Below are 16485 nucleotides of genomic sequence, written 5' to 3'. Positions count from 1 at the left end.
TCCACAGATGCTGCCAGACCTGCTGAGCTTTTCCAGCAATTTCTGTTTTTGTTTTCTGATTTACGGCATCTGCAGTTCTTTTGGTTTGTCTAAAGACAAGGGGGAGGAGATTGGAGGCAGGGAATTATCTCAAGCAACACTTGTGCAGTATCACATGCTGATGCAGGTGGACAATACCCTGAAGTAGTAGGATTGGTGATCATCTGGAGAGTGAGCACAGCCACCATAAAGGGTCTGTGGGCAGGCCCAAGGTCCCTCTGCTCCTTTACACGTGCCAGCGTTCTGCCAGTTATCCCCGTGTCCAGTTAGTCTTTCCCAAATACACCACCTCACACTCCTTCAGACTGATACTCCTCCAGCCCGAGTCAGAAGTCACTTCCACTTGATGAGGGATCAGTGCTCCAGAAGCTTGCGGTTTTAAATAAACCTGTTGGACTGTAACCTGGTGTTGTGTGACTTCTGACGTTGTCCATCCCAGTCCAACACCGGCACCTCCACATTCTCGTTCTCCAGACTGAATTCACTAGCCTCTGTTTCACGAAGCTGGGGAATGGATAGGATAAATAGATGAATACTTTCCTCTGTGGTGGGGGGAGCCCAGAAGTAAAGGGCATAGGTTTAGGGTGAGAGGGGAAAGATTTAAAAGGCACCTCAGGGGCAACTGTTTCATGCAGCGGGTGCTATGTTTCTGGGTTGAGCTGCCAGAGGAAGTGGTGGAGGCTGGTACAATTACAGCATTTAAAAGGCTTCTTGATGGGTATTTGAATAGGAAAGGTTTAGAGGGATATGGACCAAATGCTGGCAAATGGGACTAAATTAGGTTAGGATATCTGGTCAGCATGGACGAGTTGGACCGAATGGTCTGTTTCTGTGCTGTACATCTCTCTGACTCTGTGACTCCACAGTGAGTCCATTTGTACAAGAGCTTTATACCTTGCACGTGCCATCCTGTTTGTAAATGCGAGTGGGGCAGGTAGCGGTCCGTGCTTTCCACAGTGTCAGATCAGTGTCACAATCACAACCGCCCCTTTGGCAGAGTCAATGTGCAAGGAGCCTGACCGATGCCATCTGTCAGATGGTGCGATCTTGGTTGTCTTGGTGCCTTACAACAGGGTGGATGGATCAGCTGCAAAAATGGTAGCAATGAAGTTAATGTAAGTGATTCTCTTGTTAAGTGGAAGCGTCCTTCTCAAAATCTGATTGTATTATTTTGAAACTTCCCTTTCTCTTTCTCACTTTCTCAAATGATCCGGGAAGTTAACAAAGCTCAAATGAAAGCTAACTGCCTGACAGTTGCTGTCCTCGGAGTGACTTCCACCTTTTTATTTATAATCTTGCATTCAGCTCACCACAATCAGCAAGTTTATACACTTAATCATTATGGGATTTTTTTATCAGCTTGGGGAAGCTGATGCAAGGGTTTACAGTGTTGCAGTGAGTGGCATAATTCCTGTGGTTCTCTGTATCATGGACTGCTCTCTCTGTTCAGGCTGAACCACACAGCTGCTACAGTCAGTTGTAATGTGTGTGCTGCTGAATATGTGAAACAGTGTGTCTGTACTAACTCACTCGGGACAGTGCTGCAGTGTTGAAACCCAGGGTTGCTTTTGACCCCATAGATTAAAAAACCTGAAAATCCCATGATAATTATGCTGTTAGGTAGTTTCGCAGACAGATCAAAAACAGAAATTGCGGAAAAGCTCAGCAGGTCTGGCAGTGTCAGTGGAGAGAAATCAAGATGTGGAGGTGCCGGTGTTGGACTGGGGTAGACAACGTCAGAAGTCACACGACACCAGGTTATAGTCCAACAGGTTTATTTGAAATCACAAGCTTTTGAGCGCTGCCCCTTCCTCAGTGAAGTGACTTTACCTGACGAAGGAGCAGCACTCTGAAAGCTTGAGAGAAATCAAAGTTAGCATCATAGAATCCCTGCAGTGTGGGAGCAGGCCATTCAGCCTAATGAGTCCATTTTAACCCTCCAAAGAGCATCCCACCCAGACACACTGCATTGCCCCCCCACACCTGACTAACCTATGTTGCCACCACACCCCTGGACACTATGGGGTAATTTGGCAGGCCAAACTAATCTGCACATTTTTGGACTGTGGGAGGAAACTGGAGCAGCCGGAGGATACAAACGCAGACACCGGGAGAATGTACAAACTCCACACAGACTGTTGCCCGAGGCTGGAATCAAACCCAAGTCTCTGACACTGTGAGGCAGCAGTGCTAACCACTGAGTAACCGTGACGACCCAAAGCACTTCAAGTCCAGTGACCCTTCCTCAAAAACTCTGCTTTCTCTCCCCAGATGCTGCCAGACCTGCTGAGTTTTCCCAGCAATTTCTGTTTTTGATTCAATCACATATGTAGGTTTTTAACAAAGATTTTTAACAATTCATTCAGAAGAACCCTTTGACAGGTCCCCTCATTCAGTGAAGTGGATATAAATTCTAAATTCTACATGATGAACTCAAGTGGGTTCTGTCTCCCAATCTCCTCCCACTGTTATTATCAGCACGTGCACACACACACTCTCACACTCACTCTCTCACACTCTCTCTCTCTCTCACACACTCTCTCTCACTCTCTCTGTCTGTCTGTCTGTCTGTCTCTCTCTCTGTCCACTCCTTCTCCATGCACCCATGCTCTCTGCTGATTATTACTCGTCTATGCATTGAAGGAGTGAATCTGGATTCCCCAAGGTACACTTTAATATTAAAATTGATGCATCAAAGTTCAGACATTTTCTCACTTCAATGATCATACATTTGTCAGAAATGTAACTGGCATTTCATTCTCTTCATAATTGTCTTTTCCAAACAACCTCTTACCATTACTAATCACTCACCGTTCTCAAAATCTTCACAAAGCCACAATTGCTGCAATCCCTAAGATCAACTCCACACCCCCTCCAAACTTCACAAAGGCAAGCTTGCTCCTTTATGATAACTATGAATGAACAAGGCCATTTCATCTGTCTTAATTTGTTCACTGAAGTTCTTACCCTTGAAGCATTCAGTTGTATACTAGGTCTGTCAGCAGTGGGACACAGGCTTGCTATAACAGAAATTATGGATGAACCCAACACTCAATCACCTAACAAGAAAAAAACAAGCAACAAAAACAGAAATTGCTGGGAAACACATCAGATCTGGCAGCATCTGGAGAGAGACAAAGCAGAGGCAACATTTTGGATCCAATGACCCTTCTTCAGAACCCTTCAGTCTGTTTTCTCTCCACAGATGCTGCCAAACCTGCTGAGCTTTCCCAGCAATTTCTGTTTTTGATTCAATCACCTGTGTAGGTTTGTAGTGAAGATTTTTAAGAGTTCATTCACAGGATGTGGGTGTCACTTATTGCCCATCCTTAATTGCCCCTTGAGAAAGTGGGGGTGAGCTGCCTTCTTGAACCGCTGCAGTCCTTGAGGTGTTAAGGACACTCACGGTACGCTTATGAAAGGCATTCTGGATTTTGACTTTGAAAAAATGGTGATACATTTCCACACGGTATGTGGCTCAGAGGGGGAATTCCAAGGAGTAGGGAATGTGGGGTGCTCCTATGTATCTGTTGCCCTTGTCCTTTAAGAGGGTAGTTGTAAGAATATTTTTCTTGAGGAGATACTTCTAACCTGTAATGGACATCTGTGCTACTAAAATAATTGTTGAGTTTGTTTCAAAATTGTTGAGACGGTTGCCATGGTGACATGAAGACCCTCTTTGCACTATTCTCTCAAGTTCATGGGAGCTCTCTTCCTCCTTATCCTCATCACTGCCACTTCACTCTGATACTCTGCCTTTACCTCTCTGTCCTTTCACACTTGCTAAATCTTTGCCCTTCTGGGAGAACGGAAGCTTTTACATCTCCAGCGAGGTAGAAAAGGTCGTGGTTTGATATAAAGACAAGTGGTCAGCAGGCCAGGAGGCATCAGTGGAGATCAATGACCACCCACCTGAACTGAAGAAATGTGAGGATTATTTAGACCTTAGTTTGATATCTCCCGCCAGTTGTTTAGTTCAGCACTCAGTCAGTACCCAGATCCTGACCGACCTCCCTTCGCTTCAGGTTCCCTCTTCACCTCCGTCTTCTCTGCTCCTCACTATTGCTGCATGGTTCGAACATCTCCTGCTCCAATACAACAACAACCCCATGTATTTACATAGAGTCATGGATTCATAGAGATGCACAGCATGGAAACAGACCCTTCAATCCAACTCGTCCATGCTGACCAGATATCCCAACTCACTCTAGTCCAACACTTGGCCCATATCCCTCCAAACCCTTCCTATTCATGTACCCAACCAGATGCCTTTTAAATGCTGTAATTGTACCAGCCTCCATCACTTCCTCTGGCAGCTCATTCCATCTCTCTGTGTGAAAATGTTGCCTCTTAGGTCCCAAATAAATTTTTCCCCTTCTCACCCTACACCTATGCCTCTAGTTGTGGACTCCCCCATTCCAGGGCAAAGACCTTGTATATTTACCCTATCCATGCCCCTCATGGTTTTATAAACCTCTATAAGGTCACCCCTCAATATCTGACCCTCCAGGGAAAACAGCACCAGCCTGTCCAGCATCTCCCTACAGCTCAAACCCTCCAAACCTGGCAACGGCCTTGTAAATCTCTTTTGAACCCTTTCAGGTTTCACAACATCCTTCCGATAGGAAGGAGACCAGAATTGCATGCAACATTCCAACTCTGGCCTAACTAATGTCTTCTACAGCCACAACATGACCTCCCAAATCCTATACTCAATGCTCTGACCAATAAAGGAAAGCATACCAGTGGGTGGCACGGTGGCACAGTGGTTAGCACCGCTGCCTCACAGTGCCAGAGATCCAGGTTCAATTCCCGCCTCGAGCAACTGTCTGTGTGGAGTTTACACATTCTCCCCGTGTCTGCGTGGGTTTCCTCCGGATGCTCCGGTTTCCTCCCACAGTCCAAAGATGTACAGCTTAGGTGAATTGGCCATGCTAAATTGCCCATAGTGTTAGGTGAACCGGTAAATGTAGTGGAATGGGTCTGGGTGGGTTGCTCTTCGGAGGGTCGGTGTGGACTTGTTGGGCCGAAGTGCCTGTTTCCACACTGTAAGTAATCTAATCTAATCAAAAACCACCTTCACCATCCTATCTACCTGCAACTCCACTTTTAAGGAGCTATGAACCTGCTCTCCAAGGTCTCTTTGTTCAGCAACAATCCCTAGGACCTTACCAATGTGTTTTACAAAAGCATGATTTAACTGCAAACCACACTAGGTGACATTAGGAATAGGCTATCTACAGTGAGATCAAAGTAGTAGGTTTTATGGTGTATATATTGTGAAAAAGCAGTGAAGAAACAGACAAGTTTTTGGAGAGAATTCTAATGTCCAGGCAGTAGAAAGGGCATTAAAGTCCACAGTGCCCAGAACTGGAGGAGAGCAGAGATCCTGGAGGGTTGCTGGGCTGGAGAAGATTATAGAATTAGGAAGGGTAAGGCCGTGGAGTGATTGAGAAGTTAAAAGTGGAGACATTTTTGATCTGAGAGTCACTGTAGGTCGGCAAGCTCAGGGCTGGAGTGATCTGCAGTTAGAGATTCCTAATCTGGTGAAACATGGAATCCTTCCCAGTGTTCAATGAAGCTGTAACAGTCCATCAACAGCAAACAACACAGCAGGGTTAACCTGGAAGAACAGAAATCATCATTTGCAAGAGTTTGAAAATGTAACGGGTGGGATTTTGTTGACCCAGTGTGTTCGACTTGTTAATTTGCAGTCAGTGCATGTGTCTCTTCCCGCATTAGCTACAAGACTGTCCAATCATTGTCTCTGTAGAATTTTAGGCATAGGTGGCTATAATTTATCAAGGCGATTCAAGTATCCTGTCTGCCTTCCCAGATGAAGTGAGGGTGACTGTGTCCATGTCTTGGCTTTGACAGTTTGCAATGGGGCTATAGATGAATGTCCAGGCTGCCTAGTGCCCAGAATGTACTGCTGCAAACAGGCGAGGAAACCTCAGACTCAGGTTGAGTTGCTGGCTGGAGATTTTCACTCCCTGTGTTTTTTCTTCTCCCTGTGAGAGGCGCCTGTTTCTGAGGGAGGAGGCACAGCTTTTTATTTGGCTGTGCAATGAGAGTTTCTCCCAGGTCTTGAAGTCATTATCAAAGCTCCAGAGTGAATTGGTCAGAGTGGTGCTTCCTTTGCCTGCTATAAGATCCCGCCCATATTTTATCCTGCTCTCCAATGTCCAGAAGCTTCGAAAAGCAGTTGAAGTGAATATGTTTGCTCTGATGAATGGTGCAGCATGTACAGCACCATGTTGTTTCATCTCTCCTTAAAACAACTTAAGACAACTCTGACCAAAATGTTATGAATGAATTTGCCCAAGTGTCCCAGAATACCAAAATGGTCAAATCAATACGAACACAAGTCAGTACCAATACAAAACAATCCCAACTTTATTGGAAACAAAGCTACAATAATCTTTAATAGTAAAGTAATTTTTAATACTATTTGGCCCCCTAAGGTTATGATAGTTCCTGAGTCTCCTGTAGATTTACACACTTGCTCTTTCTCTCTCTGGCTCTGGTGCTGGGTCTAGGAAGCTGCTTTCTTCTTCGCGTTTTCGCTCTCTCTCACTCGCTCTCGCTCTCTCTCGTTCTTTCTCTGGATGGTCAGCGGATCTCTGGCTCTTGCCATGCTGGTTTCCTCAGGAGGCCTCAGAAGATTCCAAGAGCAAGCTCTGCAGGTGAATGCTGTTTTTATACCTTTCAGATGGTTTTCTGGATCTTTCTGTAGTTCTGGCCAATCAAGGAGATAGACAATAGTTTGAAACAATAGTCAATCATTTGAATGGCACGTTACTGTTAGTTTCTTTGTGTAGCAGGACCCTTGCCTTTCTGTCTGAGCCCTCCTTTGTTTAGTGGAGAGGTTGTTGGGGGTATGTCATTCCAGGGTAACTGTTGCCTTTACATTCTACTAAGGTCATTAGTACCTGGCTGCTGCATTTGCCTTGTGTCTGCTGTGTGGGTTTTTGTGATTTTAGAGTTTTACTTAGCCAATGTACCCATCATTCCTTGCGGTACGGCCAAGTTACCAATCTACCTGTGTTTTCACAGCCAGGAGGCTGTTACAACAATGAAGCTAAGGCCTTCCAATTTGGTCGTCAGACTTATTCCTCTTCATCCCCAGATTGATATTTGCAGTCCACCGAAGGCTAGACATCCTGCCACAATTCTTGCACTTGTGCTTAGGATCGCTCAAGGGAATGTGCTGCTGAAACAAAGGAACCATGATGTGGAGGTGCTGCTGTTGGACTGAGGTGGACAATGTTAAAAATCACACAACACCAGGTTATAGTCCAACAGGTTTATTTGAAAGCACAAGCTTTTTGAGTACTGCACCTTCATTGGGTAACTAGTGGGGCAGAATCATAGGACACCAAATTTATAGGAAAAGATAAAGGAGATAATTTACCCACAGTTGACATGATGATAACAGACAAAGACCTTCAGATTGAGATAGACTTTCTTGGAACAGGATGGTGCGTTACTTCAGCTTTCTTTGTGCGGATCACACATCAGCAATTTGGACATGGACCCCCTGTTAACTTTCTGTCCACTTAACTAGGAGAAGGCACCGGTTTTAAAATAGAAACCGCTGGAGAAACTCAGCAGGTCAGGTAGCATGCGTGGAGAGAGAAGCTGAATTAATGCTTTGAATATGATAAGATTCTTCTTCAGATCTGAAAGGGGCCAGAAAATGGAGTTTTTCTGCTTTTGACAAAGGGAGAATGGAGTGAGAGTGGAACAGAGTGCCCAGAGCAAAAGACAAAAGGAGTACTAATGTTGGTAAAAGAGATATAGAGAGGTAAAATAGGTCAATAATCAAAAGACACCAGGTTATAGTCCAACAGGTTTATTTGGAATTTCAAGCTCTTGGACCGCTGCTCCTTCCTCAGACATGGTATGATAGAGAAGTATATTTCAATTTCAAATAAACCTGTTGGGCTATAACCCAGTGTCATTGGATTTTTGACATTATCTGCCCCAGTTCAACTCTGGAACATCCACATTATAGCTACGATCGATAGCACGAACTGTCGGTTCAAAGTAGAGACGATCTCCAAGAAAATTGTGCATATAGACACAGACATCAAATTTCTCAGCAGTCTACTTCCTAATGGTTTAAAGGATTCAACAAGGGCTATAGTTATAAAGTTGTTACCTTTTTACGTATAAATACTGTCAAAACGTGTGGTGCTGGATAAACACAGCCGGTCAGGCAGCATCCAAGGCGCAGGAGAGTTGACGTTTTGAGCATAACTGCATTCCTGATGAAGGGCTTATGCTCGAAACTTGGATTCTCCAGCTCCTGGGATGCTGCCTGACCTGCTGTGCTTTTCCAGCACCATACTACTTGACTCTGATCTCCAGCATTTGCAGACCTCACTTTCTCCGAGCTTATAAACACTGTGTCTTATAACTCTCTATCATACCCTGCCTGAAGAAGGAGCTGAGCTCCGAAAGCTTGCAATTTCAAATAAACCTGTTGATTTGTAACCTGGTGTCATTTGATTTTTGACCTTGTCCACCCCAGTCCAACACTGGCATCTCCACATCATGGCTGTGATGTAAAATAGGTCTTAATGTTCGGTGTGAAATGGAGAAAATGGATCCACTCTGCTGGCAGCAAAGTCAACAAGACATAGCCCCAGAAGTGGGGTATTGTAAGAAAACTTCCCTGGAGGAAGGAGGTCATGCTGCAAATTAGTGGAATTCAACATTGAGTCCTAGAGGCTGTAAAATGCCCAAGTGGAAAATGAAGTGTTGTTCCTCCAACTTGCATTGACCTTTATTCAAACACTGCAGCAGCCTGGGATGGAAAGGTTAACATGGGAACAAGGAGGTTTCTTGAAATGGTAACAAATGGGAAAGTCAGGGTCATTCCTATTGACCAGAGAAGAGGTGTTCTACAAAGCAGTCCCCTCAGTCTAAAGGAACCCAAACTTTGAGTAGCCAATGCAATTGATTGGATTGAGAGAAGTACACGTTGGCTTTGTTGCTTCATCTGGAAGGTGTGTCTGGAGTCTTGGATGTTGAAGAGGGAGGAGGTAAATGGACAAGTGTTGTACCTTCTGCACACATATACACCTGTAGCCCTGGCTATCGGTTTTCATGTCCTCACCAGGAAAGGCTATTAGAAAACATTTTCCCAATCCAGTTCATTCACATTTGGCATTTTAATCCTCAAGACCATAAGATCAGAAGAAACAGGAACAGAAGTAGGTCACTTAGCCCCTTGAGCATGCTCCTTCATTCAATAGGATCATGGCTGATCCTTCCTTTCAAAATAAAGAGAAGATTTTACAAAGTATTTAATTTTCAGATTGACAACCATTGCAAATTTAAAACAATTTTAAGTATCCTAATCTCATACCAAATTGTCTGAAAGCATTTTGCACAATAGAATACAGCCGCATTTGCAAAGCAGATGATTGACAAATTTGAAATAACAGCAAGACCTTGCATTTACATAATGACTGCACTGCAGTAAACAATGTCAAGGCACTTTGCGGGAACATGCATAGAGTCATAGAGATGTCCAACACAGAAACAGACCCTTCGGTCTAACTCATCCATGCCAACCAGATATCTTAAATTAATCTAGTCCCATTTGCTAGCATTTGGCTCATACCCCTCTAAACCCTTCCTATTCATAGACCCATCCAGATGCCTTTTAAATGTTGTAATTGTACCAGCCTCCACCACTGCCTTTGGCAGCTCATTCCATACATGCACCACCTTTTGCATGAAAAGGTTGCCCCATAGGTCCCAAATAGATTTTTCCCCTCTCACCCTAAACCTATGCCCTCTAGTTCTGGACTCCCCCACTCCAGGCAAAAGATCTTATTTACCCTACCCATGCTCCTCATGACTTTATAAACCTCTAAGGTTACCCCTCAGCCTCCGACGCTCCAAGGAAAATAATCCCAGCCTATTCAGCCTCTCCCTACAACTCAAACCCTCCAACCCTGGCCACATCCTTATAAATCCTTTTTGAACCCTTTTAAGTTTCACAACATTTTTCCAATAGGCACGTAAGAATATGGGGCTAACAAATTAGTCAGAGTGTTGGTTTTAAGGAAAGTCTTGAAAAACAGAGAGGTAGTGAAGGGGAAGAGGTTTAAGAGGGAATTCCAGAGTGCTGGTGCCCGAGAAGGGAAACCGGTGTATAAAGATAATTGTTTGGATTTAACAGTCCCAGAACTGCTTTTACTGGTACCATTGCTACTTCACTGATTATTGAGAGCTACACCAATCTCTGGTTCAATTGTTGACTCCTATCTGTCGTCCAGAGTTCTGGGAATTAGCAAATTTAACTTGTTCAGTCCTTCTGCATATTACTGAATGAAAAGTAACTCTCCCCTTCATGGCTTGCAGCATCTAAACTTGCAACAGACAGGCATCTTTTAGTCACCAGAACCAAAGTGAACCCATTGTAGGGCTGGTAAGACTCCAAGCTACACTGGCAATCTGTTCTATAGCCTGGAGCTGTTATGACACGTGTTAGGTACACACCTTTGTTACAATCCTTTACACAGAGAGCTATCTTAAATAGTTTGTTTTGAGTTGGCGTAAGCATGATTGGCTTCCTCTGCACGCTAATGAAATGCTTTTCCTACAAAGGATCCTGTTTTTTTTATTATTCATTTGTCAGATGTGAGTGAAGTTGGTTGGCCAGCATTTATTGGCCTCCCTCGTTGCCCCTTGAGAAGGTGGTGGTGAGCTGCCTTCTTAATCCACTGCAGTCCAGCTGTTATGGGTTAACTCTCAATATCATTAGGGAGGGAATTCCAGGATTTTGATCCAGTGACAGTGAGCAATATTGGACTTGAGGTTCAGAAGTCTGGCAATCCAAATAAAGTGGCTTCTCTGATGTCAGTGTTTATGGTAGTCATTGGGAAGTCACTGCGAGTGTTAATAACTCTTCCTAATCTGATATTTTCTTTCCTTTCTGTTCTAGGGAAACATGTTCAATACCTGGAAGGCAGTTTGGGTTGTTCTTTTAGAAGATACGTTTGAATTTTACAGTAAAAAAGGTGATGTGAATCCCAAAGGAGTCATTCCACTGAAGGGAAGTTCGATTACATCTCCGTGTACAGACTACATCAAGAGAATGGTGCGTAAATCCCACTGGTCATTGTATTTTTATGGGGACGGGTTGTTTGTAAATATTAATTGTTAAAAAAATTATGATAAAACTTACTAGGTGTTTTTAATCTGGCCCCCATGGAACCACAAACCAAAAGAACCCATTTTGCCAAATGACCACAAAGGGAAAACCACTGGACAATATTTCACTTTTTAAAACTTTAACAATTGAACTAAAATCAACATCAATTAAACAGGAATTACCAGACAGGTTGCAGTCAATAAAAACTATCAATTACATGTGAAATAGCAAATGTGTCAAAGACAGATCTCGTGGATTTTCAGGGCGGCCCACCTCAGCGTGTATGACGCAAGGCTCTACTGCAAAGTCCTTCAAAGTTCCAACCTTCTTCAGATGGAATTCAGCTACCGATTCTCATCTATCAGCAGCTCCAACAACCAGCCCAAGTTCCACAAAAACCTGCAGACTGCCCTCTGTTCTGCTCTCGTCAGACTTGAGCTATCTAGAGGGCTATTGTGGTGCCGTGGTAATATCCCTACTTCAGAGGCATGGGTTCAAGTCCCACCTATTCTAGAGGTGTGTAATAACATCTTGGAACAGATTGATTAGAATGTAGTTTTTTATCTATCTATCCAAATTGTACATCACACACTGTGTACTGTTTGGCTGCTTCTGGTCAACTGACTCCTTTATGAACTAAAGCAATGATGGTCATCTTAATTTCCTTTATCTCATTAAAAGGATGTTACCGAGACTGGAGGTATGAGTTATAAACAGAGGCTGGGATGCTTCTCCCAGAAGCGTAGAAATTTAAAAGGTGACCTTCTGGAGGTTTATAAAAACATGAGAGGCATAGATTATGTGAATAGCAAATGTGTTTTCCCAAAGGTAGGGGAGTCCAAAACTAGAGGGTATAGGTTTATGGTGAGAAGGGAAAGATTTAAAAGAAACCTGAGGGATAACGTTTTCACTCAGTGTGGTGTTTTTATAAACAAGTTGCCAGATGAACTAGTAGAGGTGAGTACAATTACAACATTTTAAAAGACATTAAGGCAGTTACATGGATAGGAAAGGTTTACAAGGCTGTGGGCAAATGGGACTAGTTATAGAGTCATAGTCATAGAAATGTACAGCACGGAAACAGGCCCTTCATTCCAACTTGTCCATACCGACCAGATATCCTAACCTAATCTAGTCCCACCTGCCAGCACCCGGCCCATATCCCTCCAAATCCTTCCTATTCATATACCCATCCAAATGCCTTTAAATTTTGCAATTGTACTAGCCTCCTCCACTTCCACTGGCAGCTCATACACATACTCTGTGTGAAAAAGTTGCCCCTTAGGGCTCTTTTATATCTTTCCCCTCTCACCCTAAACCTCTGCCCTCTAGTTCTGGACTACCCCACCCCAGGGAAAAGACTTTGTCTATTTATCCTATCCACGCCGCTCATGATTTTATAAACCTCTAAAAGGTCACCCCCTCAGCCTCCGACGCTCCAGGGAAAACAGCCATAGCCTATTCAACCTCTCCCTGTAGCTCAAACCCTCCAATCCTGGCACATCCTTATAAATCTTTTCTGAACCTTTTCAAGTTTCACAACATCTTCCCAATGGGACGGAGACCAGAATTGCATGCAATACTCCAAAGGTGGCCTAACCAATGTCCTGTACAGCCACAACATGACCTCCCAACTCCTATACTCAATACTCTGACCAATAAAGGAAAGCATACCAACCGCCTTCTTCACTATTCTACCTACCTGCGACTCCAGTTTCAAGGAGCTATGAACCTGCACTCCAAGGTCTCTTTGTTCAGCAACACTGCCTAGGACCTTACCATTAAGGTATAAGTCCTGCTAAGATTTGCTTTCCCAAAATGCAGCACCTCGCATTTATCTAAATTAAACTCCATCTGCCACTCCTCAGCCCATTGGCCCATCTGATCAAGATCCCGTTGTAATCTGAGGTAACCCTCTTCACTATTCAGTTTCGGAAACCTAGTCAGCTTGAACAAGTTGGGCCAAAGGGTCTGGTTTCATGCTGTCTAACTGTATCTCCCAAAATTCAGGCTTCATGTTCTCTATTTTTAACTGCATGACCGGGCAATTTAAATTTAGATGGCTCTGCAAATTTCATTTGGTTTCAAAGAGTTTCAATTTTAGTTTTTTTGTTTCCCTTTCCATTCAGCACTGACCCAAAAAACAGGTTGTGAAACCCGAGGTTCCATTGCAGTATGTATATTTGCAAGTAAATTATATTAGTAACATTTTTAAAAAGCTATCCTCTATTGTGTGTTTTTATAAGTGGTATTGAACAGTGAAGCAAATAAGCACAGTACTTTTTTACCTTCAGGACCTGTGTTAGAATTCAATCCTGAACTTTCAGCCCATCTTTGAAGCAGAAATGAATAATGTCCAATTCCCCATTCTCTCCTGCAAGTTTTTCTTTTTCAATTATATATCTAATTCCTTTTTGAAATGGAATTTCCTTACACCCTTCTTGCATGCAGCAAGTCCCCAAGATCACAATTGTGATCACTGTGTAGAAGTCTGTGTTTAACAGACTGATATCCATATGTTGAATTTGACACTAAAAGATCTTCAGAGATGTGCGAGGATTTTGTTAGAAATCTAAAGCTTAACACAAACAACAGTTTCCACCTTTCCTCTTCTAGTACTTTTCCCTGTTGTGAAGAAATTAATTAAAAAAAACAATTGATTTTAATGAAAATTAATAAATCATTTCTTAATAAGCAAAGGTAGTGAAAGTTTATTTATGAGGAGAATGGAGAATGTGGTGTAATCGGGTCAGCACACGCTTAGTGACTGACAGAGCAAGCTGAAAGTGCCAAGTGGATTTCCCATACTCCTAACTTCTTCTGTCTTGGTTTTATTCTTTACTCCATTTTATATTTCCTTATCCTTCTTTCTCCCAGTTTCTTTTTAAGTTACACACAACAAAGAATCAGGACCATTATCTGCAAGCTTCCCACCTGGAAGAACGTGATGCTTGGGTGAAAGATGTGAAGACAGCGATTCAATGTATTGAAGGTGGCCAGAAGTTTGCACGCAAGTCAACGAGGAAGTCTATCAAGTTGCCTGAAAATATAAACTTGGGGTACAAAAGGATTCACTTGATCTATATTTCTCTGTCTACTGCTTCTGTGGATAAAGTAGAAGACTAATATTCTGTGTATTTGGTCCTATTTGACCTGTCGCAAAATTGTTACTGTTCAAATGAGAGTCTGAGATCTTTGAGACGTCAGTTTTCTTGAACTTGGGCAGTGATTGGACATGTGTGGAAGGACATGGTTAAGAATATGGCTGGAGAAACCTTATCAATAATGGTGCCCATATGGGCATGAAGGTCACCTATGATAATGAGATGAACAGAATTAACTATGTCTGCCTTAACCCTTAAATTATGTGCTCAAATCCTGACATTTTACCGAACCAAATACCTGCTCCTTTGACATGTGTTGTATGACATTTTGTAATCATTCCAACCATTCACTACGCACGTGACCCTGTATATCCTGTCAGTAAACATCAGAAGAAAATATGGCACATCCCCACCCCCAGTTGAGGCGGTAAAATAGGTTTACCTGATTGTCGTAGCTTGGACTGAAAACCACATCATCCATAATTAAATCACTGGTCTGTGCAAACTAAGTTTAAAAATCACACAACGCCAGGTTACAATCCAACAGGTTTATTTGTTGCTGTGTGATTTTTAACTTTGTCCACCCCAGTCCAACACCAGCACCTCCACATCTATGCAAACTAAACCTGTCCTGATCAACACGACAGCACTCACTTTCATTATCCTAGTCAACGTAACCTGATCTTCGGAATCCCTGTGCAGACTCTTTTTTACCTTATCCTTTAACTCTGTACTTCCAGTTATCATTCTGGTAAATCAGTGCTGCACTCCCACCATTACCTGTGTCTCTATTCCAAAGCATGGTGCCCAGATATGTTCTAAGTCCTGTCTCTTCAGGGCTTTGTGTCACTGAAGTATATTCTCTAACTTTATAACAAGAAGGGAATTCCATGAGGAACTGGCCTTCTTGAAGATGGATAAGTGACCAATGCCAGCATAATTGTATCCCAGGCTGATAGAAAGAAACAGGGAGGGAATAATGAGTGCTCTGAGGAACACATTCTAATTATTCTGAGATATCTGAGGACTGGAGATCTGCAAATGTTGTACCATTATTCCAAATGATGCGAGGGATAAGCGTATTACTATCTGCTAATCTGTCTGACTTTTAATTCATGTGATGTGGTAAGGAATGGATTAATCAGGGACAGTCAGCATGGTTTTGTTAAGGGAAAGTTATGGCTTATTAACATAATTGAACTTTTTGAGGAAATATCAAGGAGGATTAATGAGGATTGTGCCGTGGATGTTATGTACAAGGTTATTGGTAAGGCATTTGACAAAAGCCAGGCCGTTAAGAAAAATCCTATGGAGTGCACAGGAAGGGGAACAATTAAGATCCAAACTTGGCTCAGTGACAGGAAATAGAGGTGATGTGGACGTGCCAGTGTTGTACTGGGGTGGACAAAGTTTAAAAATCACACAGCACCAGGTTATAGTCCATTGAGTTTATTTGAAAGTACAAGCTTTTGGGGCGCTGCTCCTTTGTTGAGAAACTAGTGGGGCAAGATCATAGGACACAGAAATAGAAGGTAATAATGATAAAGGCAGAGAATGGTGTGGAGAGAAAAAAAAATTAACATTTCACGTCCAGCATGATTGTTCTTCGGAACTAATTTAGCTTCCAGTGTCAACAGTTCTTTTTGTTTTGTTTTTATACAAGGGTAGTGGATTTTTGTGAGCAGAAAGTGATTTCCAGTGATGTTCCACAGATTTCAGAGATGGGTCCAATGCAGCTTGTGGTGTATATTAATGATTTAGACTTAAATGTGGGAGGCAGGGTTGGGACATTTGTGGGAACACAAAATTGGCCTTGGTAGCTGATAGTAAAGTGGATGGCTGTCTGCAGGACGATATCAATCAATTATTTTGTTGAATGAGTGAAAAGTGGTAATTGAAATTCAATCCAGAAAGTGCAAGGCTATGTATTTTGGAAGGTAAACCAAGTGTGGGAATACGTGCCTGCCCACAGAATCCTGACAGTGGCAGGACAAGTAGGTGAAGTGGTAAAGAAGGCATGCCCTTCTAAGTTGGGTGAGGTATTGAATACAAGAACAGGGATGCAGTGTTGAAACTATATGAGACTCTGGTTTGGGCAGTGCCAGAGTTCTGTGTGTAGTTCTGGTCACTGCACACAAAAGTGTCATAATTACTCCAGGAAGAGAGTAC

The 16485-nt window shown here is 42.9% G+C and overlaps 1 protein-coding gene across 2 annotated transcripts in view; it reads left to right on the top strand.

Annotated features, from left to right (window-relative positions):
- plek (pleckstrin) overlaps window positions 1-16485 on the top strand; it is a 137515-nt gene that overhangs the window by 106337 nt on the left and 14693 nt on the right. For both annotated transcript variants that reach the window (XM_072581536.1, XM_072581535.1), the window contains exons 2-3: window positions 11003-11158; window positions 14090-14271. In XM_072581536.1, the coding sequence (XP_072437637.1) occupies window positions 11003-11158; window positions 14090-14271 (338 nt within the window). The remainder of the gene's footprint in view (window positions 1-11002; window positions 11159-14089; window positions 14272-16485) is intronic.

The sequence above is a fragment of the Chiloscyllium punctatum genome, chromosome 11 (genome assembly GCF_047496795.1).
Source record: "Chiloscyllium punctatum isolate Juve2018m chromosome 11, sChiPun1.3, whole genome shotgun sequence".
In the NCBI taxonomy this organism is placed as follows: Eukaryota; Metazoa; Chordata; class Chondrichthyes; order Orectolobiformes; family Hemiscylliidae; genus Chiloscyllium; species Chiloscyllium punctatum.
Note: the sequence above shows the minus strand (reverse complement) of the source record. Positions and strands in the feature narration are given on the sequence as shown.